The 23,375-nt window shown below is 32.5% G+C and overlaps 1 protein-coding gene and 1 long non-coding RNA gene across 3 annotated transcripts; both read right to left on the reverse strand.

Moving 5' to 3' along the window:
• Window positions 1-1,877: 1,877 nt before the first annotated feature.
• Window positions 1,878-4,692, reverse strand: LOC110796254 (uncharacterized). Of its 2 annotated transcripts, XR_008927941.1 has the most exons (5): window positions 4,622-4,692; window positions 4,333-4,415; window positions 4,153-4,211; window positions 3,943-4,000; window positions 1,878-2,201 (listed from the first exon to the last, which is right to left on the reverse strand). It is a non-coding gene; the product is annotated as an uncharacterized lncRNA (long non-coding RNA). The 2 variants fall into 2 exon arrangements; XR_008927940.1 differs by lacking the exons at window positions 4,333-4,415; window positions 4,622-4,692 and having other exon boundaries at window positions 4,153-4,236.
• An 8,893-nt stretch (window positions 4,693-13,585) lies between these two features.
• Window positions 13,586-16,649, reverse strand: LOC130467512 (protein FAR1-RELATED SEQUENCE 5-like). Its single transcript, XM_056836036.1, has 6 exons — window positions 15,597-16,649; window positions 14,827-15,070; window positions 14,469-14,726; window positions 14,152-14,388; window positions 13,781-14,017; window positions 13,586-13,620 (listed from the first exon to the last, which is right to left on the reverse strand). Exons 1-6 carry the CDS (start codon window positions 16,647-16,649, stop codon window positions 13,586-13,588), a joined length of 2,064 nt encoding a protein of 687 aa, XP_056692014.1.
• Window positions 16,650-23,375: the final 6,726 nt, after the last annotated feature.

The following is a 23,375-nucleotide window of genomic DNA, read 5'->3' on the forward strand; positions in this document are numbered from 1 at the left end:
AATCATCCAAAATCAAACACATATCAAAAAAATAAAAATCAACCAAAATCAAACTCTAATCTAAAATAAAATTCAATCCAAAATCATACTCTAACACGTAGGAAATCTAATGGTTTCTGCCAATGAAAAACCACGTAGATAAATAATTAGCTGTCACGTAGATATTTTTATCAATTAATTATTAATACTACGTATATACAACTTTATCCAAAATCAAATACTCTAATAGTTAAAAAATAAATCTAAAATGAAATTCAATCCAAAATAAAAGATAATCTAATCTAATATATAAAATACAGCAGTTGGTATATATAGGAGTTTTTATTTTAACTTAACAATTTAATAGAATTTGTGCATCGCACGTGCTAAATTATAAAATTGATGTCGACGATTATCTAAATTATACACCACACGTCATAAATATCTTCTGATGGAATAAAAAACAATCTCCAACAAAAATATATAATAGTGCCAAATACAACATGAAAAAATTCCATAAAAAAAAAACACAACACAAAAATAAGCAAAATACCCCGTGCATGGCACGGGCATCAATCTAGTACTCCCTCCATTTCTTTTTGTTTGTTACGTTTTTCTTTTAGAGTGTTTCACAATGTTCTTTACGTGGGAGAATCTTTACTTTTATAAATTTATTATACTGTCAGTTTTTGTGCCAATTTTTAATTTTAATTGGTCCAATTATTAACTCATTAAATTTATTTACAAGTTCTCAAGTTTTACTTGGGTTTAAATTTTTTTAATAAAAATAAAAGCTAATTTGTATATTCAAAGAGAAAATAAATGTCAGATTTTGAAAAAATGAAATCAGGATTAATGATGAAATCTAAAGCATTTAAAATAAAAATAAAAAAGAATATTTATTATACGTAAATAAACTTGCAAAAGTCCAAACGTAACTAACAAAAAGAAATAAGGGAGTAATTATTATAACTAAGAAAAATAAACAAATCCATAACAAACTTCAAAATTCATCACAATAATAAAAAAAATTATTCCAATAAAAAGAAATATGACGAAAACAGTTAATTAGGTATTTCTTTGCAGTTCTTACTTCTTAGCCTTGAGGGGTTGTACTTGTTGATTCGAGTAATCCTTTGGTAATCTCCAACATTGACTAGACTCTCGAAACAAATGTCTGCAGACCAATTTCTTAAGATAGAATAATGATCCACCACTCTTTGTGCGTCGCCTAAAAGTGCAAATGCCTCTGGGTTGTAAACAAAACGGGAGAACAACGGCGAGACTTGGTATGCCGAAACCGTAAACTTCACCCAAGAATCTCTCACTCCATACTCCTTTAACACCCAAACATCAACCTCAGAATGATAATAAATATAACTTGAAATCAAACACAAAGAATTGTCCTTGTAAGGGTTGAAGGGTTAAATAAAACTATGCTCTCATGAAAATAGCCTCTATAAATAAAAGAACATAAACATACCAAGCCATTGCAAGACCCGACCACCAGTAAATAATCCTTTTCGCTCTTTTGCGGGAAAAGGGTTATTTTCAGAGGAGGAGATGTCGTCGGAGTGTCAAGATTGACACGGAATAGCTCGTTTGAGTTGTTGTATTTGACGATGAGGAATCGATTATTGGACGCTTTTGAATGTTGGAGGTGGAGATGAGTGAATTTTGGGTCAGTTATTAGGGCTCGCCATGATTTGCATACGCGTTTGAAACGTATAATAGATTTCACTGGTAAACGGATGATTATCTCTATGATAATATCTAGGGGAAGAACGGTTGCCATATTATAAAAACTTAAAATTGCACACACACGCCTATATCAAAATATTGACGGCTATTATTCGTTTAGTTTTTAATTTTGGAATTCAATTTAGTGACATTAGTGATAAATCTCAAATCCTAAATCACATTTCAATATCAGAAACTACATCAATTCATGTACTGAATCACATCAATTTAACAATCTATTAGAGTACATGAAAATGTTTGAAGAGTAAAATTAAAAATTATATCAACTTCGTACATTAGAGCAACAAAACATAATCACATCACAAACCCTCACACACAATTAAAACACCACGCACACAATCCCACGCCCAAAACTGCCAGAATAGTGCCGAAATCGTTGCCCAAAGTCGATAATATCATCAGGGGTGGCGAGATCTCGATTTGGCATTAATTCATCAAATATTCTCCTAGTCTTCAAATTTCTGTGAGAAAAAAAAACAATTCACATTCAGAGCAAATGAACATTTCAAATTAAAATAACTTCTTAATCCTCCCCAAAATAATTTATCTCATTCTGATTTAAGAGATCTAACCTTTTGGGGCGGTGAAGATGAATATAGAATCTGATTCACATTTTCCTTTACCGTTAATCAGAAAAATATGTTTCATCAACTTTTCCACGTCAATTTATGGGTTTAAATATATACAAAACCCTAGAAAATTGATTTGAAAATTTTCTAAAATCAAAGAAAAACAACTTTTCTGCTCAAACACACAAAACCCATAATTTCAAAAGTTGTAATTAAGCATTAATTATCCAAAAGCAACATTATTAAGCATTAATTATCCAAAAAACCAGCTAAAGATGTCACCTTTAGGAGGTTCTGAATGGACTGAACCGATTCGAGTTTTACTAATTTGGAACCTATTTAACTTCCACCAACAATCCAGAGAGATTTGTAGCATCTCAATTTTTATTTCTTGCAGTAGAAGTCTCCAGGTAAAAAAAAATATGGCAAGTTTTAAAAGAATCTTTGGGATTATTTTTGAGTTATGTCACTGGGATAATGTGCAAAGTGCGACCAAGTAAATTATAACCTTTACCACAATTCGGAAACACACCTTCATTCCTTGCTGCAGAAATAGAGATTTTTATATGAACTCGATAGACAAATTTGGCTTGTAGAGTGTGTCAGGTCATTGGTTGCCTCAAAGATAGGTGTCATCTTTTATTGCAAGGAAGTTTATCAGTAATGATGTATTTTTTACCTAGATCAAACATTTAAGTAGTAAAAATGCGTCACCGGAAAAACCACGTGGACCTCAATAAAGCCTAAATCAAACATTCATTAGCTCTGGTTGCTTGGGAGAAAGTGTTTTAGCAATTTAGCCAAAGCCATCAAGTGGTCTCACGGTCTCAGTGGCATCACCTTTACAGTATTACAGTTGTGATAAAGCTACAAATTCTGTATGCCCTTTGATTTAAACAGGATAAACTATGGGTTACACTTACCTGCACTCGTAGTTACTACTTCGTATATAAGAGTCGAATTTTAGGGAAAATGGGGGTCTTGCCTACTCTTCCATTGTGTAAGCAGTATATGTATATTTCAAATGCAGAGAAGTGAAGACAGGAGGCTGACAAAACTTGGCTAACAGAAAACTTATTAGAATAAACCATGTTCATTATTTATTGTCAGAAACACACGAAGAGTGTTACTAAAAAAGTCTGTTATTTTATAACAAAGGGATTGAGTGTTAATCCTTTGTGTGTATTTTGCGAAAAACAGAACAAAAATGTTCAATGTTTAATTTTTTAATGTGAATTTCCTGATCAAATGAGGTGCAACACTTTCAGAAAATCATCAAAGATCAAACTCAACCCTTAGTGTGAGCTTTTGTTCTTATATAAAACAAAAAAGGGATTGAGTGACCAAAAGGGATGGGATCCTACAAAATGTCAGAGTACTTTGACTTAAAAGACATGGATTTTTACCAGCATATTCACAGCCAAATAATTATAGTCAATTTACCAAGATCACCTTAAAGATACTTATCAGTTGGATGGGAGAAGGGACATAACTTATATGGAGTAGGTTATATTGGTGAGTGTAAGTTCAGGTGAACCAAAATATCTAAAATTACTCATTAAACCCAAAAAGAAAGTCATTTATTCAGATTGTATGATCTAAAATTACTCATTAAACTCAGTAAATAACTAACCTTTGAATCGTGATGCAGAAAGCAACATTTAATCAATTGACGAACGATCCCCAATCACCTAACTCGGTAGCATAAAATCAGAAAATTTTATTTCAGCAGCACTTTCAGGTGAACCAAAATATCTAAAATTACTCATTAAACCCAAAAAGAAAGTCATTTATTCAGATTGTATGATCTAAAATTACTCATTAAACTCAGTAAATAACTAACCTCTGAATCGTGATGCAGAAAGCAACATTTAATCAATTGACGAACCGATCCCCAATCATCTAACTCGGTAGCATAAACATCAGTCAAATAAACATCAGTCAAATTTACTCAATTCTTGAGTCAAAAGATCGAAAATTTAGTATATTTTGTGGATATCAAAAGTCAGAAATTGAGATTCACCTTCGTTGTCGTTTGGGTATCGCCAAAATCACACAGGCTGCTTAGTTGAACTGACCTAGAAGTCTTAATTCTTAGCATAAAAGCTGCAATTTATCGGGATCAAGAATCATCAAATTCTATCGTTGCGTACCACTAATTATGAAATGCTAGTTCCCAGTTCAACCAATTGCAACGGTAATGGAAAATTGCAGAAATTACCCATAATTACAACCTAATTATACCCAGATGCAAAATTCAAGGAAAACACAACAATTGAAGACCCAAAAAAGAATTTTAATAGAAAAAGTACCTTGCGATGAACAGGAAAAACAAAGGCTCCGCCATTTTAGCATTTATGATCATTGACTCGGCTTTGTTCCTACAAACAATGAACCACAGCCCGAGTTCTTTCTACACTGCTGCTCATCTGAATCTAAAACCAACAACAAAATTCCACCAAAATTCAAATACTATCAAGAAAAAAATTAGAAAAAATTATATTTTCTGTGTTTGTTGTATTATCAGAATAAAATCCAACTAAATTGATGATGTAAAAACTGAAGGTAGTCGAAAAGATCAACAGAGCAAGATCCCTAATTCGAAAAAAATCATTAAGCCAGGAATTTATTGATTTTAAATCCGAAAACCTAATTCATTAAAGGAAGTCAAAGTTAACTCCAATACTTGTTCAACCAAACATGAAGTCGACCAAAACAAAACTCAAATCCAATAAGATCGACCAAATTTCGATAAAATAAAATATTAAATCCATAAAATCAGACAAAAAATTCGAGTCCTAATTAAAAGAACAAAAACCGAAAAAGGAAAAAATCAAAGTACCTGTACGCTACTCCGCCGCTTCCACCTCCGCCTCCACTGCCGCTGCCCTCCACCACCTGTAAGGCTGATTTTGGGTTTACCAGTTTTACAGAAGGGCAAAGACATTAAGCAACGAAATGGGCATCAAAATCACTAAATTTGTACATAACTTACCCGAAAAAAAACAATTGGAAAAAATAATAAAAATCGGATAAAAAATTACATCAAATCAACAAAATCTCTAGAATCAATTGGAAAAAAATGAAAATTTAAACAAAGTTGTTGAAATCTCACCCGAATCTCCAGAAGATCAGACGGCGATGGTGATGGCGACGGCGATGGTGATGGCGACGGCGAGAGGCGGGGGATAGAGAGAGTGTGTGTGTGTGCGGTGAAAGAGAGACGGAGATCGAAGAAGATCGAGTGGATCGAAGGAGAAAACTGAACGAAGGAGAGAGAAAACGGGAGGGAGGGAGGAAGGGTTAGGGTTTAGTTGAGAGGATCAGCAAGGTAAACAACAAAATAGGGGTATTTTGGTATTTTGGCAAGTGGACACGAAAAGTTAATTTACCTATTTAACCTCAGCTCTTGGCTTATATAATAGAGATTAATAATGGATGGAGAATCAATCACCAAAAACACAATAATGCGTTTTTCACTATGTTACATCTAAGGATATGTTTTGGTTAAAAGGAATAGAAAATACCAACTATATGTATTGGATATATTATTATTTGCGGATATTAGGGAGCGGATATTATCTTACCACCAATTCTTAAATGGACTTGGTTCACACTAAATTTATTGTGGACCATGTCTTAAAATAAAGTCAACAATTTGTTCATAATTAATTTTGGCATTTTATTAGGATTATTTATGGAAAAAAATATCAGAATAGTGTCTTTGATACATTTGTGCTTGAATAATGTGATTTTAAGTCACAATTCGCTTTTAAAACATAGGGTTACTATGCTTCAAAAAATGGTTACTATGTCTCAAAATTTTGGTATTTAATTGATTATAGTTATCATATAAACAATAAAGGTCACTATGCTGGTAAAAAACGTGCTAGAGACAACTATTTATTTTGGGTCCACACTAATATTATTCTAGACCAGGTCCACGTAAGAATAATCCTTATCTTACAAATTTTATGATATATTTTTAGTTTTGTGTCAAATTTGACAAGGGAAAATAAAATAGTATTGGGATCGATATATTATTACGGAGTAGAGTATTATCTTGGATTTTTTTTAAGGAAAAATTGTACTTCCTCCGTGTCACAAAATATCGCACTATGGTTGACTTCACTATTATAACACAATATTTTGACTTTTAATATCTCAAATTATGGGCAAGTAAAAATATAGAAAGTTTGTATTTAGAAAATATACTCGCTCCGTCTCGGAATTCTCGAAATGCTTTGACCGTCACAGAGTTTAATGCATTGTAATTGACTTATTATTTAATTATATGGTAGTTGGTAGTGGGGTATTTTTTTTAATATAGATAGTGGGATAGTGGGGTATTGGGGTATTTTTAAATGTTTATTTTTAGGGAATAGGGAGGTATGTGGGTCCTTGGGTAAGTGAAAAATTGATATAATGTTAATAAAAGTTTCCATTTTTAGAAACGTTGTTAGTAATCTGGACGACTTTATAAGGAAAACGTTTCGAGTATTCCGAAACGAAGGGAGTATATCGATATAAATCTAACATGACCCTACATTACGGGTGTAAATTTGATGGACTGGATTGGACTTTGCCAAGTCCAAATCTAATCCAAAATTTTTAAACTTTTGTGCCAATGATTTAGAAGTATACGAGTCATAAAACTCACTCAACAATCCATTCAACATAATCAATTTTGTAACGAGGATCAAGCACGACAACAATTAAAAGAATTAAATTAATCTTTTCAGGGTCTCCCCAAAATACTTTTCGTACTTTTTCCTCATTTGACAAGCCATCACACACATATCTGTGATACGTTATGTAAATTATAAACAAAATATTTCATGCGGAAAAACCATAAAGCTAAGAATTCAAATTAATTGTCACATAGTCAATTAGCATAATTAGGATACACACAATGTGATGTGTGCCTTCCCTAGCTGCACGAAGTTGCACCATCCACCTAAAAAGGATAATGGTTTCGTCTTCATCCCATTGGGGGAGACATGAATTAGGTGTCTACAATTGTAAATTATTGTAAAACAAGATTGATATGTTCATTACTTGTATCTTAATTTTTAAATAAGATATAATTTTTCTTATTCAAATTCGTCTACTTCTATTCGTTTCATTTTATTTTACTCTTTTGGGTTGATATATTCCTTGAACTGTCAACATCAACACCTTTAATTAATTACTCCCTCCGTCCCTTAATACTTGACCTGTTTTCTTTATCGGGTCGTCCCTTAATATTTGACCTGTTTCTAAAAATGGAAATATTCTACCAATATTATATTATTTCTCACTCCCCCTATTAACCCACCTACTCCCTACTCCATACAAAAAATAATTTAAAATTCAACCCCTACTCTCCCCCAACCCCACCTCTTTACACATTTTTCACTAACTACATTAAAATAATACCCCATTATCAACTACTACCTATTAAACTAAATAAGTCAATTCAAGTCCCTTAAACTCTGTACCGGTCAAACCGGGTCGAGTATTAAGGGACGGGGGAATAATTTTTTTAAAAAGGTAAATAAATATAGAATACAATTGTCTTGACTCCAGTTCCTTATATTAAAGTAATATAGTACGTTTAAGTAAGGCGTCTTGTATTCCTTCTCCATTTTTATTTCTATATTTACACTATACTAAACCGGGTCCATGATATGGACCAGGGTATTACTGTCTTTGTGGTTTCGTGTGTGAGAAGTTGCGTGTTGCTGAAATGTAACTGCCACGTGATTTCGTAATTATATATATGTTTTTTTTTTAATTTCCTTTTTCCCGGCTTTTGAACTTATCACTCAACTTCTCTCTCTAAACTGCTTTCGAACTTCTCTCTGAATTTCTCTCTCCATTTCAAATTTAATTTCAGTGATTATTTTCATCCATTTGCATCAAATTACTCTTCCGATCTTCTTTTTTCTAAAAAATGGTGAAAAAAGCGGCACCGAAGAATCCGGCAGTGAAGAAACCTGAAATCGACAATTCCGTCGCTGAAATGGCAGTTGAAGCTCCTCGAAGGCGAGGAAGAAGGCCAAATCCTGCTTGTGAAGAAATTCCTGGTAATTTGAACTTATTTTTTTGTTTGATTTTGAATTATTGAAATGTTTGTGGTTTTTGTTGAAATTAGGGTTAGTGTTTCATGAAGTTACTGTTTCAAAGATATAGTTACCTTTTATTTTATGTTACGAAGTTTTTAAGTGTTTTTATTAGTGACTGGTATGTTCGTAGTGCTAGTAGTTTTTCAGAGTAATTATATTTTTAAAAGGTTACTATATGTCTAAAACAGTAACTATGTTTTTAAAATAGTTACTGTCTTTTTTAGAAAGTAAATTAACTTTAAAATAGTAATTATGTGTTATAAATAGTTACTATCTTTTTTAGAAAGTAAATATAACTTTAAAATAGTAACTATGTGTTATAAATAGTTACTGTCTTTTTAGAAAGTAAATTAACTTTAAAATAGGAACTATGTGTTATAAATAGTTACTATCGTTTTTAGAAAGTAAATATAACTTTAAAACAGTAACTATGTGTTATAAATAGTTACTATCTTTCTTAAATGTTATTATAAATTTAAACAGGTACTATGTCTAATAAATAGTTACTATCTGATTTAAATGGATACTATATGTTTATGTATTTATTATATTATTTGAAAGGTTACTATTATGTTGTACAATAGGTACTATAGTATTTTATAACTTATTATTTGTACATTAGTTACTATATGATTTCTAAGGTTACTATATGTTTGTAATAGTTACTATATTATTCAAATGGTTTCTATATTCTATTATGGTTGCTATATGATTTTATTGGTTATTATGTGATTGTAATGGTTACTATATAGTAATATTTTGTTTTATAATTGTTTTGTTTCAGTTGCTAAGGAATCTGTGTCTATAAAAAAGAACAAAAAGGCTGGCAATCCGAAAACAAAAGATATTGAGCTTGTACCTGAAAAAGAACCAATTGAAGAAGAACAACCTAATCAACTAGTTTTACAAAATTCTTCTCTGGTTGACGTTCCACAGCCTGAATCTCATCAACTTCAGTCACAAGTTTTGAAAGAAGTTGGTGCTGATGGCCTGCCTATCGTGTAAGTGTTAATTTAATTTAGTCAATTGTTCTAAATAGTTACTATATGTTCAAAATAGTTACTATGTTCTAAATAGTTACTATATTTTTTAAATAGTTACTATATGTTGTAAACAGTTACTATATGTTTTAAATAGTTACTATTTGTATTAAATAGTTACTATATGATTCCAAAGGTTACTATATGTTCTAAATAGGTTCTATGTGTACTATGTTTACAATAGTTACTATATGATTCCAAAGGTTACTATATGTTACAAATAGTGTCTTTATGTTTTAAATAGTTACTATATGTTTTAAACAGTTACTATATGTTTAAATAGTTTCTATGTGTACTATAGTTACTATATTATTTGAAAGGTTACTATATGTTGGTAACAGTTACTATATCTTCTACATAGTTACTATATGTTTTTTATAGTTACTGTATGTTTTAAACAGTTACTATGTGTTCTAAATAGTTACTATATGTTTGAAATACCTGACTTACTTTCATTATTCATTATTTTCAGGTTTAATTTTGATACACAATGTTCAGGAGGATCATTGTGTAAATTAATTAAAGACTTCTCTCCTGAACAAAAGGCAGCTGTTCAAGATATAGGCTTGGGAGGATTGTTATGCCTTCAATTAAGTCGAAAGAACACTCAAATGATGTACTGGTGCATCAAATGCTTTGATGGAGTGAGTTCTTTGTTCACTATCAGTGACTCCAAGCAGTTTGAAATCCCTTATTATGATGTGTACGATTTGTTTATGCTCCCCCTTTCCGAGCTGGAGGTTGAAGGGGTTAAACGCGGGCGCAATTCTACTAATCCTGATTTGGATTTGAAGATCAAGTGGAGAAAAGAGTTTGGAATTGAAGAAGTCAATGCTCAAATTCCTCTGAGGTTGCTTGAGGAAAGGATCAAATTGTTGACAGACGGTGGTGATCTGTTTAAACAATTGTTTGTTTTTGTTGCTTTTTCTACATTTTTGACTCCTACAGCCAATAGGACTGTAGATTTACGATTGGCTAAGGCTTTGGAAGATCCTAAAATGATTCCCAAATACAATTGGTGTAAATACGTTCTTGACGTATTATGTGAAGAAACTGTGAAATTTAAAAATTGTTTATTGAAAGGCAAAGATCAAAAGACATTTGGAGGTTGTGTTGTGTTTTTGCAACTTGTGTATTTTTAGAGGATTAAGTTTAGGAATTCCAGTAGTATTCCTGATCAATTACCTCTTATTCAGCATTGGACATCGAAGATGGTAACTGATCGGATTCATGCTGAAAATGCAAATATGAGTGCATTATATGGTTCTGGAATTTTGGAGAAGGAGAAGTATCCGATTTCCAAAAAATTTGTTTTTGTTGATGGTCAAATAGATTTGAGACAAATAAAATCTATTTCCAAAGAAGGTGAACCTTATAGCAGTGGGAGAAGTGCTGAAAAGCCCTCTGTTGGCCGTCGACGTCCAAGTCGGCGTCCTAGGATTCTTCAGTTTGAGCTCCCTGAATCTCATCCTAGTGATGAAGAAATTCTCTCCAAAGCCACTGATGTAAGTTTACTTTATGGTTGATATATTTGTCATTATAAACTATAGTTATTTTTTATATCCTATACTTATCTTTTATACAGTATAGTTATCATTATCTTTGTTTTAGTAATCGTAGATATATTATAGTTATCTTTTATATGCTATAGTTACCATTTATGATTTATAGTTATCTTTGATACACTAAGTTATCATTACTTTGTTTTAGTAATTGTATTATATACAATAAATACTATAGTTATCTTTTATATACTATAGTTACTTATTATTTACTATAGTCACCTTTTATATACTATAGTTACCTTTTATTTACTATAGTTATCTTTTATTCACTGTAGTTATCTTTTATATACTATAGTTACCTTTCATATACTATAGTAACCTTTTATATAGTTATATTTATATACTATAGATACCTTTTCTTATAATATTTGTTGTACTTTTAATTAAATTTTCCTAATATGTTCCATATTTAAATTTATGTATTTTGTTTTACAGAAGTTTCATGGTCAGTGGTTGTTGATGAAGAGAGATTTGGATGTCGTTTCAGCCATCCATGCTGACGAGCTGTTCAAAATACAGGCTTCGATGGCAACGCAGAGCCATGGTGATGATATTTTGGAGAATTCCACTTATCAAAAGATGGTTGATGAGTTAGTGAATTTTCATCAATTGGTGAAGAATCTACCAAATGATTGGGATGCTCTTTTTGATGATAGTAACAATCCTGTTGTTACCGTTGCCCCTCAACCTTCTGTTGTTGTTCCAACTGAGCCTGCAGTTTTGTCTACTGCTGCTGTTGTTAATCCAACAACATCTACCGAACCAGTTGGTAATCCAGCTCAAGCTACCTCTCAAATATATGAAGTTCTTGATTCTTTGAATGCCAAAACTAAAAGAACTACGGAGGATGATGATGATGAAATGGATGAATGTGAGCGCGTGTGGGCTGCATTCCAAAAATGCATCATTAACAACAATGATGTATCCAATGTGGATGTGAGTGTCTATGGCATAGAGGAAAACGTGTTGTTCATGTCTCAGTTTATGATTGCATTTGAAGATTTAATGAGACATCTTCCAGCATTTGTTCAAGAAGTTGTGGATTTTGCTGCTTTGTCTGATGGAGAGGGTATTTTGACTGAGTAAGTTGAAGTTTTTTCATTTCATAATTTATTGTTTTTTCTGTATATGTGTTATAATAACTTTATATTTGATATAGTATCTTTATATTTGTTATAGTAACTTTATATTTTGTTATAGTATCTTTATATCTGATATAGTTACCTATTATATACTATAGTTTCTTTCTATACTTTATAGTTTCCTTTTTAAATTTTGTAGTTACCTTTTATACTTTATAGTTATCTTTTATATATAGTAGTTACCTTTTATACTCTATAGTTACCATTTGAATACTATAGTTACCTCTGTATTTTATAGTAACTTCATATACTATAGTTATGTTTTGTATACTATAGTTTCTCTATACTTTATAGTTACCTTCTATATACCGCAGTACCCTTTTATTTACTATAGTTTCCTTTTATATTCTATTGTTAATTTTTATTTATTATAGTAATCTTTATAATATTTCTGACCTAGTTATTGTTTCTTTTTTATGTTTTTCAGTGATAAAGTTGTTGAATACAATCCGTTTATTGCGGTAGCAAGAGATGACATGTGGACACTTCCTTCTACCTTTGATATTCTTTTGATTCATATTGAAGCATGGGCTTTCTTATTGAATGAAAATGAAAGGAATTCTGCTGGTTGTCCTCAGAAGCTGTTTTTAGGTGGCACATACTGTGTAAGTTATATTTTTAATAATATAGAATGTTAATAATTTTAATTTTTTTGGCCTTTGTTTAATTTTTCTTCTAATATTCATTTGCAGAAATATGTTGCTGCATTGATTGAGAAACCAGACGATGCAAAAGTCCTGTATGATTTGTCTGTTTGTCTTTCTTATGGTGTGAAAGATGTTAATGCAGTTCAATCTTTGAAAGATTGTAATATGGTATGATTTATATTTTCTTTATATAACTATATTATTTTCTTTTTTTTGTCTCCTTTTTGTAGTTGTAATCTGTTGTTTTTCTTTTTTTATATAGATTTTTGCTCCTGTTCTGATTGAATATCCGAAGCATTACTACCTGTTTGTGGTTAGTATGAAAGACAAAAGTGTCTATTTCATTGATAATATGGTTCTTGAACCCAAAGAGATTGAAGGAAGGAATAAATCTTTTTCTGTCTTGGTAAGTTTGTTTTATAGCTACCTTATATTTATTGTAGTTACTTTATAAATGTTATAGTTACCCTTATACTAGTCTGAGTTTTTTAGAGGAACTATATTTTTATAATGGCTACTATTTTTTTAAAACAGTAACTATGTTTTTAAAATAGTTACTATCTTTTTTAGAAAGTAATTTTAACTTTAAAACAGTATAAATAGTTAGTGCCTGATTTAATAGGATACTCTATGTGTACTATAGTTACTATATTATTTGAAAGGTTACTATATGGTGTGCAATAGTTACTATACTCTTTTAGAAATAATTATGTGTACAATATTTACTCTATGATTCCAAAGGTTACTATATGTTGTTAATAGTTACTATATGATTTTAATGGTTACTATATGATTTTGAAGTTGAAGTAGCTGTATATGATAATAAAACAAGAACATCACTAAAATAGTTGTTCTTTAGGTGTAAATAATTGAATATTTGGTGTCTTGGATCCAAATTCTTTGTGTTTCTTTTTTCCTTTCTTTGATGGCTGCTTGTAATTGTCATATTGACCCTTTATTCTCTTCTTACTCTTTCCTTTAGTATTAGCACGATCAGGATCAAGCACCATTGTTATTTCAGAATTAGTTGATTCCCCGTCTTGTGTTTCTCGTTGTGCTTCAGCTTTTGCCTTTTCTTGTTCTGCTATCTTTGCAGCTTCTTCTTTTGCCTTCCTTTCTTCTTCATTTTTTATGATTTCATCAACTGCTTTATTATCCGTTTTAAACTTCTCCTCGATAAATTTTCTGGCCTTTGCTATCTTATGCCCTTTCAAAATTAAGTTATAGTATATGTGGTATAAGTTTAAGTGTTAAGTAAAATATCAATTGTAATTGTAACTATATGAAAATGAACTAATGTATATTGAAGAAATTACCTTCTGATCATATGTAATCTCTAACCAGTAAAATTGTTGATTTCCCCTTTCTCCCTTTTTATCGTATCAACCCTTTCCCATATCTGTTTCTTTGCATATCTAGTCCATCTTGTTGTTATGTAACGATCTGGAATTGTATTGATTGAATGTAAATGCAATATTCTCAAACAATGGAAGCACAACCATCCAGATTCTTCAAAGTTTTTGCATGTGCAAGTGACGGTTGAATCTTCCATTTTGTATTGAACTTCTTGCCTTGATCCTGTTAGATTATTTACATATAATATTATTCAAAAGAACATCTACTCCAATTATTAAATAAAGATTTATAGTTTTTTTTACCTGTTATTCCTTCTATCCACACCTCAAAAAATACTGTTCTTCCAACATTTCCCTTGAACTTTGCACTACTTGCCACAGAAAGCTTGAACTCTTCTTCAAAATCACGGAAAAGTGTTATCGTGTATATATTTGCTGCCTGTTTTAATATAGCACTCATACTTAGCTCTGAAGTAGGTATTCCCCTTTTACAGTCAAAGTCGTCTTTTTCTTCGATTTTTCTCCATCGATTTATTGTAGCTTGAAAAATACTATAGAACTCTGTTAATGTTGTACTTTTATTTGCTTTAAATCCAACAGCATGGTTTGTAGTTTCACTTCTTTGTGAATAAAGTATACCGGCAGAAAAAAAAATCTTTACTTAAAGCTGTACACCATTTTTCTTTAAGACCATACAATCTGTTGAACCAGTCATCCTTTTCCAGCTTAAAAGTGTTGATCATAGATTTCCAAGTTTCTTCAAAATCATTTGGTGTTATACACCCACTTAAACACTTGTAGAATGCATTTTTGAAGTTTTTATCAGATTTCAATAAACCAAACCTACTGTTTGCATTTTTACTCAAGTGCCACAAACATAACCTGTGTCTTGAAGAAGGAAAAACCTGAAAAACAATAATGAATATCTATAGTTCCACAAATAGTAACTATATTTTATAAAGAGTTACTATATTGTCAAAATAGTAACTATATTGTATTAAGAGTTACTATATTGTCAAAACAGTTACTATATTTTATAAAGAGTTACTATAATTTCAGAATAGTAACTATATTGTATTAAGAGTTACTATATTGTCAAAATAGTAACTAAATTTTATAAAGAGTTACTATATTGTCAAAATAGTAACTATAGTTTATAAAGAGTTACTATACTTGATCTCAAATTAAGATATAGTATTTTCTGAAAGAGAAACTATATTACATTAAGAGTTACTATATGTAAAGAAGGGTAACTATAAACAATAAATAGTAATGTTTTTAATTATACTCAGTAACTATATTATATAAAGAGTTACTATTTTCAAAAAAGGGAAACTATAAATTATAAAGAGTAATTATATGTAAAAGTTATAGTAATTACAAACAGTTACTATATGTAATAGACAGTAACTATAATATATGAAGAGGTACCTGTTCTATTCCAGCAGCAATAGCTGCATCTTGATCAGTGAAAATTGATATAGGGTGCTTTCCTCCCATAGCCTTCAGAAAAGTTTCAAACACCCAAACAAAAGATTCTGTGGTTTCATCCCCAATGAAAGAACAAGCAAACATTGTGTTTTTCCAATGGTTATTGAGACCAACAAATGGAGCACATATGAGATTGTACTTATTTGTTCTGAATGTAGTATCAAAAACTAGAACATCTCCATATATTTTGTAATCTTCTCTCATCATAGAATCCCTCCAAAATAGACACTCAACTTTTCCTTCATCATTGAGTGTTACTCGGAAAAAGAACTCAGGATCTATTGATTGTAAGTCATACAGTTTGTTCACTAGTGTTTGTGAATCCTTGCCATCAATTTGCTTCATTTTTAACTTGTAGCAGTAGTTTAGATGATCAATCATCGTATGACCTACACAGTCGTCTCCACCAGTTTCTGTTGACATATATCTATAAGACTCCATTGGTCTTAGACAACATTCTGACATTGCCTCAATAGCTTCTTTTTTGGGCTCTGTCATTTGTCGTTCCGATCGGTGGAGATAATTACTTATTTCTCTTGTCAATGGGTGATTATGTACCACTACATGCTTTTTTATTTCAAAATCTCCATTTTGGTTCATATTTGCAAATATTTGAGCTTCACATTTTGTTCTTGTTATCATAACTCTCTTTCTCCTTTCTTTCTTCTTTGCATCTGATTGATCATCTTCATTTTTGAGTTCTTTGTTTTTAGGAGGGTCTCTTATTCCAGCAGCAGAGCAGTTGAAGTATTTTCCATTAACAATTGTGGTTCCTTCTTTATATCTATTCTTCCCTTTTCGTACACTAAAACCAATAATAGCAGCATGTTTGCAATATAGATCATAAATCTCATCGGTTGTTTTCCTTGCTTCTCCAATTAAGCTGCCATCTAATTCTTTATCAATGTTTTGTTTCTGCTCATTATTTGGATTTTCAAAGATGTTGTGGTTTGTATCAATTGAATGTATTATTGAACATGTACAATAATACATTCAATTGATACAAACCACGATAAGCCATCAATTGAATGTATTATTGAACCTGTACATATGCATCGCATAACGTGAACCTTTTCTTTCTCCCCAAGCTTTCTCTCGGTGCACGATAGCCTTATCGTGCTCCGTTGCCATGGCACGAAAAACTGGGGGAAAAGGGCAAGGTAGCAAGCATAATTCTCATGGAAATGTGACGACGAAGCCTCGTGGACCTTCATCAGATTCGCAGGCTCTCAGAACGCGTCCGATTGATGAACTATTAGGCGTGGAGGCACTGGATTTTGGAATGGAGAATGAAATTCTCACTCCGAAATCAAGTGTGCAACATCTTCAACTGAGATCAGAGGTGCGACACTCATTCAATGAGTGGATGCAGCAGATTCGCCATTCTTCTGAGTTGGTGCGTCAAAACAGAGCAAACATGGATGTAGGTACAATTTCTGTCCCTATTTTGCATCAATTGGATGAGATATCTGTGCATAATAATGATGAAGTTGGTAGCATATCTGATAAATCAGTTTCGAATAAATCAGTTGAAAATCTAGACCCTATTCAGATTGATTTGGATGACATTCAGGAAGAAATAGAATTCTGGAATTATGCTATTTTGTGCTATGTTGTTGGTGCTAATCCACCTGCTCATGTTATGGAGGGTTTTGTTAGACGAATATGGAAGAATTACAAGCTTGATAAGGTAGTCATGGTGAAAAAAGGGATGTTCCTAGTTCGATTTCACACTATGGACATGAGGGATAAGGTGTTAACAGGACACTTTTTCTTTGATGGTAAACCATTGATCATGAAGCCATGGAGTGTAGATATGGACATGGAGAAGGAGGAGATTAGGTCTGTTCCTATATGGATCCAATTAAAACTTAATATCAAATAGGAAAATTTGGTAATATTAATCCAACCTTTGACCGATTTTCTTTTATTAAGCCCACCTACGACATATTTTTTAATAATCCCACCTTTATTACCCAACAACTTTTATTGGGCCCAACAGGTCATAAAACTGTTGTAAGCGGCATTATTTCTCTACATGGCAGTACTCTCTCTCGATATATTCAGTCATCATCATCAATTCATCACCATCTCATTGACTTTTTCACCGATTACCGGCCACTTAAGCCCAATAAAAGTCGTCGGGTAGTAAAGGTGGGATTATTAAAAAATATGTCGTAGGTGGGATTAATAAAAGAAAATCGGCCAAAGGTTGGATTAATATTACCAAATTTTCCTATCAAATATTGGGGGGAAAAGGCACTCTTCAAAATTGTGAATCAAATAGGGAAACCTGTGAAAAGAGATTCTGCCACTACTAATAGGGATAAGTTTCACTTTGCTAGGGTTTTAGTGGACATGCCTATTACTCACAGTTTGCCTGATCAAGTTTCTTTCATGGATGAACATGGTGAATTGATTAAGGTAGACATAAAGTATGAATGGAAACCTAGTAAGTGTGGGGTGTGTAAGATGGTGGGACACCAAGATGCTTAATGTAGGCAGGGTACTAGGAAAGTTTGGGTGCAGAAACACTCAGTGCAGCCAGTGAAACCAATGGTGCAAGCTCCTGCAATGGATCAAGAGGGTTTTCAACAAGCTCTTAGGCCTATCAGAGTGAGAAACTCAATTGCAGCACCAACACACTTGAAAAACACTTTTCATTTGTTAAATGAAGAGGAAATTGGTGAAGTTGAACCTATAGTAGTGGAGGTGGACATTGAAGATGGGGCAGGTGAGCTAGGAGGAGGGAACTCCTCCCACTCTTATGGATAGAATTGTAACTCGGAATGTCAGGGGTCTTAATTTAGCTCATAAGCAAGGTGTAGTGAAGCATTTCATTCACAAACACCATGTGGGGCTAGTAGGACTTCTGGAGCATAAGGTGAAGGTTCCTAATCTTGGGACTCTTTACCAAAAATTATTTTTGAATTGGTGTTTCACTAGTAATAGCAGTTATCATGATGGGGGTAGGATTGTGCTTGCTTGGAATCCTAGCAGGTTTGTTGTGACTATTCTACAAGTTACAAGCCAGCTTATTCACTGCTTGGTTAAGCCAGTGGGTGGTTCTTATAGTTTTTATTGTACTTTCATCTATGCCTTCAATGAAAGTCATAAGAGATTGGATCTTTGGAGTGATCTCAAAGCTTTATACACTCAGGATGCTTGGATTATGTGTGGTGATTTTAATTGTGTAATGACCACTGAAGAGAAGATTGGGGCTTCTGTTAGGAATGCTGAGATTGTGGATATATGTCAATGTATGCATTTCTGTGGAATGGAAGATATTAAGAGTGTGGGGAATTATTACACTTGGAACAATAAACAGCAAGGTGCTGCCAGAGTATTTTCAAAGCTTGACAGAATTATGGCAAATTCTAATTGGCAAACTCAATTTCCCACAGCTGAGGTTTGTTTTATGAATGAGGGCACCTTTGATCATTCCCCTGGTTTGCTTACTGTTTATCCTAGAACTGGAGGGGGAAAGAAGCCTTTTAAATATTTCACTATGTGGAAGAGTTCTCCTGATTTTCTCTCTATCATTCAGCAACAATGGAACAAGCAATTTCATGGCACAAAGATGTATGTGGTTGTTAACAAATTGAAGCAAGTTAAGGGTGCTTTGAAGTATCTGAATAGATTGGGTTTCTCTGATATTCAGGCTGCATATATTAAGGCATTTAATGATATGAATGCAGCTCAACAGGCTATGCATCTGAATCCTTCTGATGTAACTTTGGCTGATCTGGAACTACAGGCTATCAGTGAATATAGATTAAAACATCAGGCATATTTGGATTTTTTGAGACAAAAAGAAAAGATGGATTGGCTCAAAGCAGGTGATGAAAACACTGCTCTTTTTCACCAGAGCATCAGACAGAGAAGAACTCTGAATCAAATTTATAGTATTCATGATATGCATGGCAATTGGAAAGAAGATTCTACTGAGGTGTCTATGGCTTTCTTGGAGTATTATACTTCCTTATTGGGTACTACTCAGACCAATAGGAAAGCAGTTCTCAGTCAAGTGGTCCAACTAGGTCCACTCATAAATGATCAACATAGAGCAATTCTGAATGGTCCATACACTGCAGATGAAGTAAGGAAGGCTTTGTTTTCTATTCCTGGGGTTAAAGCTCCAGGTCCAGATGGTTTTGGTACCTTTTTCTTTAAAGATGCCTGGAGTATTGTTGGTGATGAAGTGATGGCTGCTGTTTTAGATGTTCTACAGCAAAGGAAGCTTTTGAAAGAGCTTAATCACACAGTGATCACTCTTATTCCTAAGATTAAATGTCCTAATACTGTGAGTGATTTTAGACCCATCTCTTGCTGTAACACATTGTATAAGTGTGTTACTAAGGTGCTGTGTAATAGGCTTAGACAAATCTTACCTGATTTGATCATGGAAAATCAGGGTGGTTTTGTTCATGGAAGGCACATTGTCCATAACATTATGGTGGTGCAGGACTTAGTGAAGCATTATGTTAGGAAGGATGTCAAAACTAGCTGCTTAATGAAGATTGACTTACAAAAAGCTTATGATACTGTGGATTGAAATTTCTTACAGGAGATGTTGGAGCAATTGGGTTTCAATTCCCTGAACATTTTGTGCATATTGTGATGGAGTGTGTCACCACTCCTATGTTCTCCTTGATGATCAATGGCACTATGCATGGGTTTTTTAAATCTCAGAGAGGGCTAAGACAAGGTGATCCCATGTCTCCTTTGCTCTTTGTCATTTGCATGGAATATTTGTCTAGGGTTCTGCACAACATGAGCTTGCTGCCTTTGTTCCAGTACCATCCAAGGTGTAAAGCTGTAAAGCTCACTCATCTCTGCTTTGCAGATGATCTGATCTTATGCTGCAAAGGTGATTTTGCTTCTATCTATCTGTTGCTACAGGCTTTCAAGCTATTCTCTGATACTTCTGGTTTACAGCCTAACAAAAAGAATCTTCTATCTATTGCTATGGGATGTCTGATTCTGATATTAATAGGGTAGAATTGGTTTCTGGTTTTACCAGAAGTTTTTTGCCTTTCAAGTACTTGGGGGTACCAATTTGTTCTAAGAAAATCACCACAGCTCAGTGTGATATGTTGGTGGACAAGATGATTGCAAGAATTAAAGTTTGGAGCTCCAGGAATCTCTCCTACTCAGCTAGAATGCAACTGATCAATTCAGTCTTATTGAGTTTGCATATGTATTGGGCCCAGGTGTATGTACTCCCTAAGCAAGTTTTATATGAGATTAATAAGATCTGCAGGTCTTTTCTTTGGAGTGGCAAAGCTTACAGCACAAAACCAAGTAATATCTCTTGGGCACAGTCTTGCTGTCACAAGAAAGAGGGTGGTTTAGGCTTCAGAGATGTTGTTAAGTGGAACATTGCACTGATGGGCAAATATGTGTGGGCGGTTGCTTCCAAACAGGATAATGTTTGGATTAAGTGGGTCAATGCTGTATATGTTAAAGATGGGGTTTGGTGGGATTACCAGCCTAATGCTTCAGCCAGCTGGTATTGGAGGAAAGTTTGTGAAACTAAGGAGGTTTCGAAGCAATATTACTCTCAGAATGAGTTTAGTACTATTGCTCAGTACTCAGTTAAAGTGGTATATGAGATATTAATTGAGGCTAGACCTTTGGTCACCTGGGACAGGTTAGTTTGGAATAGGCTAAATGTTCCAAGACATAGATTTATTTGCTGGATGGCTGTTCAAGCTAGGCTTCAAACCACAGGAAAGCTTGCTAGAATTGGTGTTAGTGTGCCCCCACTGTGTTTATTGTGTGGGCAACAGGATGAGGATCATAAGCATTTGTTCTTCTCTTGCTCCTACAGTCAGCAATGCCTTAATGATATTAGAAGCTGGATGAGTATCCCTGGTGTTTCTTCTGATCTTCAGCAGATCACAAGGGGGATTGATCATAGCAGGCATTCTCATTTCAAGAAGCAAGTCTGGTATGCAGGCCTTGCAGCAATTGTCTATGTAGTTTGGCAGTGCAGAAATGGTAGCTTTTGGGATAAGTATGTTCCTACAGTGCAGAATTCTGTAAAGAGCATTAAGCATGCTGTGAAAGATAGAATCAAAGTTGTAATGCCTAAGAAGGTTAGTAGAAGGGATTGTACTTGGTTTTTGGCTCTGTGAGCTTGTATAGGTGTTTCTGTTTGCTTGCTTCTTGGTGGTAAGGTCCAACCTAGTTGGTTCGTGCCTCTTGAAGTTAAGCTTAGGTTGTAATTTGGTTTTGTGCTTAATATTATCCTTACTTGCCTAGCAAAAAAAAAAAAACCTTGTACATATACCAATATTAGCTTAGTAATTCTTTATAAGTTATAGTTACTGTACAGTTAATATAAGTTCTTTAAAAAATAGTTGTTTCCTTTATGTTACTTTTTATATTTTATAGTTACTCTACAGTTAATATAGTTACTCTTTATATGTTACAGTTACTCTACAATTTATAAAGTTCCTCAGGATCTATTGATTGTAACTAAAGTTACTCTTTATATGTTATAGTTACTCTACCATTAATAAACTTACTCTTTATATGTTATAGTTACTCTACAGTTAATATTGTTAATGAGGATCTTTTTATTTTAAATAAAGTTCTGCTTTATATGTCATAGTTAATATAAGTTACTTTTTATTTAATATAGTTACCTTTTATAATAGTTACTTTACTATAAATATAGTTATTGTTATATAAGATAGTTACCAGGATCTATTGATGGTAAATAAAGTTACTATTTATATTTATAGTTACCCTACTATTAATAAAGTTCCTCAGGATCTATTGATTGTTATAGTTACTCTACATTTAATATAGTTACTCTTTATATGTTATATATTACTCTATATTTAACATAGTTACTCAGGATCTATTGATTGTAAATAAAGTTCCTATTTATATGTTATAGTTACTCTACATTTAATATAGTTACTCTTTATATGTTATAGTTACTATAGTTTATTTCTTATATAGATTATTTCTTTATGTGAAGTTACTCTATAATTAATATAGTTACCTTTTATAAATTATAGGTACTTTACTATAAATAAGTTATCATTATATGTGATAGTTACTCTTCATTTTATATAGTTACTGTTTATATTTATAGTTACTCACAGTTAATATAACTCCTGTTTATCTGTCATAGTTACTCTACAGTATATAGTTACTCTTTATAGGTTATAGTTACTCTTCATTTTATATAATTTGTCTCTATATTTTATAGTTACTCTACAGTTACTATAAGTCCTGTCTATATGAGATAGTTACTCTACAGTAAACATAGTTTCTCTTTATATGGTATAGTTACTCTACGATAAATATAATTCCTCTTTATATGTAAGTTACTCTACTGCAATTATAATATGTTAACTATATCAAAATAACAATTACTATATATTTATTAAGAGATACTATATCATACCTTTTTCAATACAATGATTTGCAACCATAACTTGCTGAGATGTGCCTTCAACTTCATCTTCAACGTCATATACTTCTCTATGATTCTCTAAATTTTCTAAAATAATAATAATTACTCAATGAGTATGAAAGTTACTATAATTCTTCGTAGTTAGTTATTAGGATTCGAATATTACCGTCATAATTACACAATTTTTCTTCTATTGCGCGATTTAAATTGATATTCAAATCGATTATATCGTCCTCCATTGTTGAAGCTCGAAGAGAGAGAAGCTGTTGGAGGAGAGAGAAGCT

This window comes from Spinacia oleracea, chromosome 2, assembly GCF_020520425.1.
Source record: "Spinacia oleracea cultivar Varoflay chromosome 2, BTI_SOV_V1, whole genome shotgun sequence".
NCBI lineage: Eukaryota > Viridiplantae > Streptophyta > Magnoliopsida > Caryophyllales > Amaranthaceae > Spinacia > Spinacia oleracea.

Excerpts from the sequence above, each read along its gene's own strand:
- LOC130467512 (XM_056836036.1), bottom strand. The coding sequence starts at position 16,649 with ATGTATTATTGTACATGTTCAATAATACATTCAATTGATACAAACCAC. Across the intron at positions 14,727-14,826 it reads AAAATGGTGTACAGCTTTAA|AGTTCTATAGTATTTTTCAA; the intron begins GTAAAGATTTTT and ends CAACATTAACAG. Across the intron at positions 14,389-14,468 it reads GTGGATAGAAGGAATAACAG|GATCAAGGCAAGAAGTTCAA; the intron begins GTAAAAAAAACT and ends ATAATCTAACAG.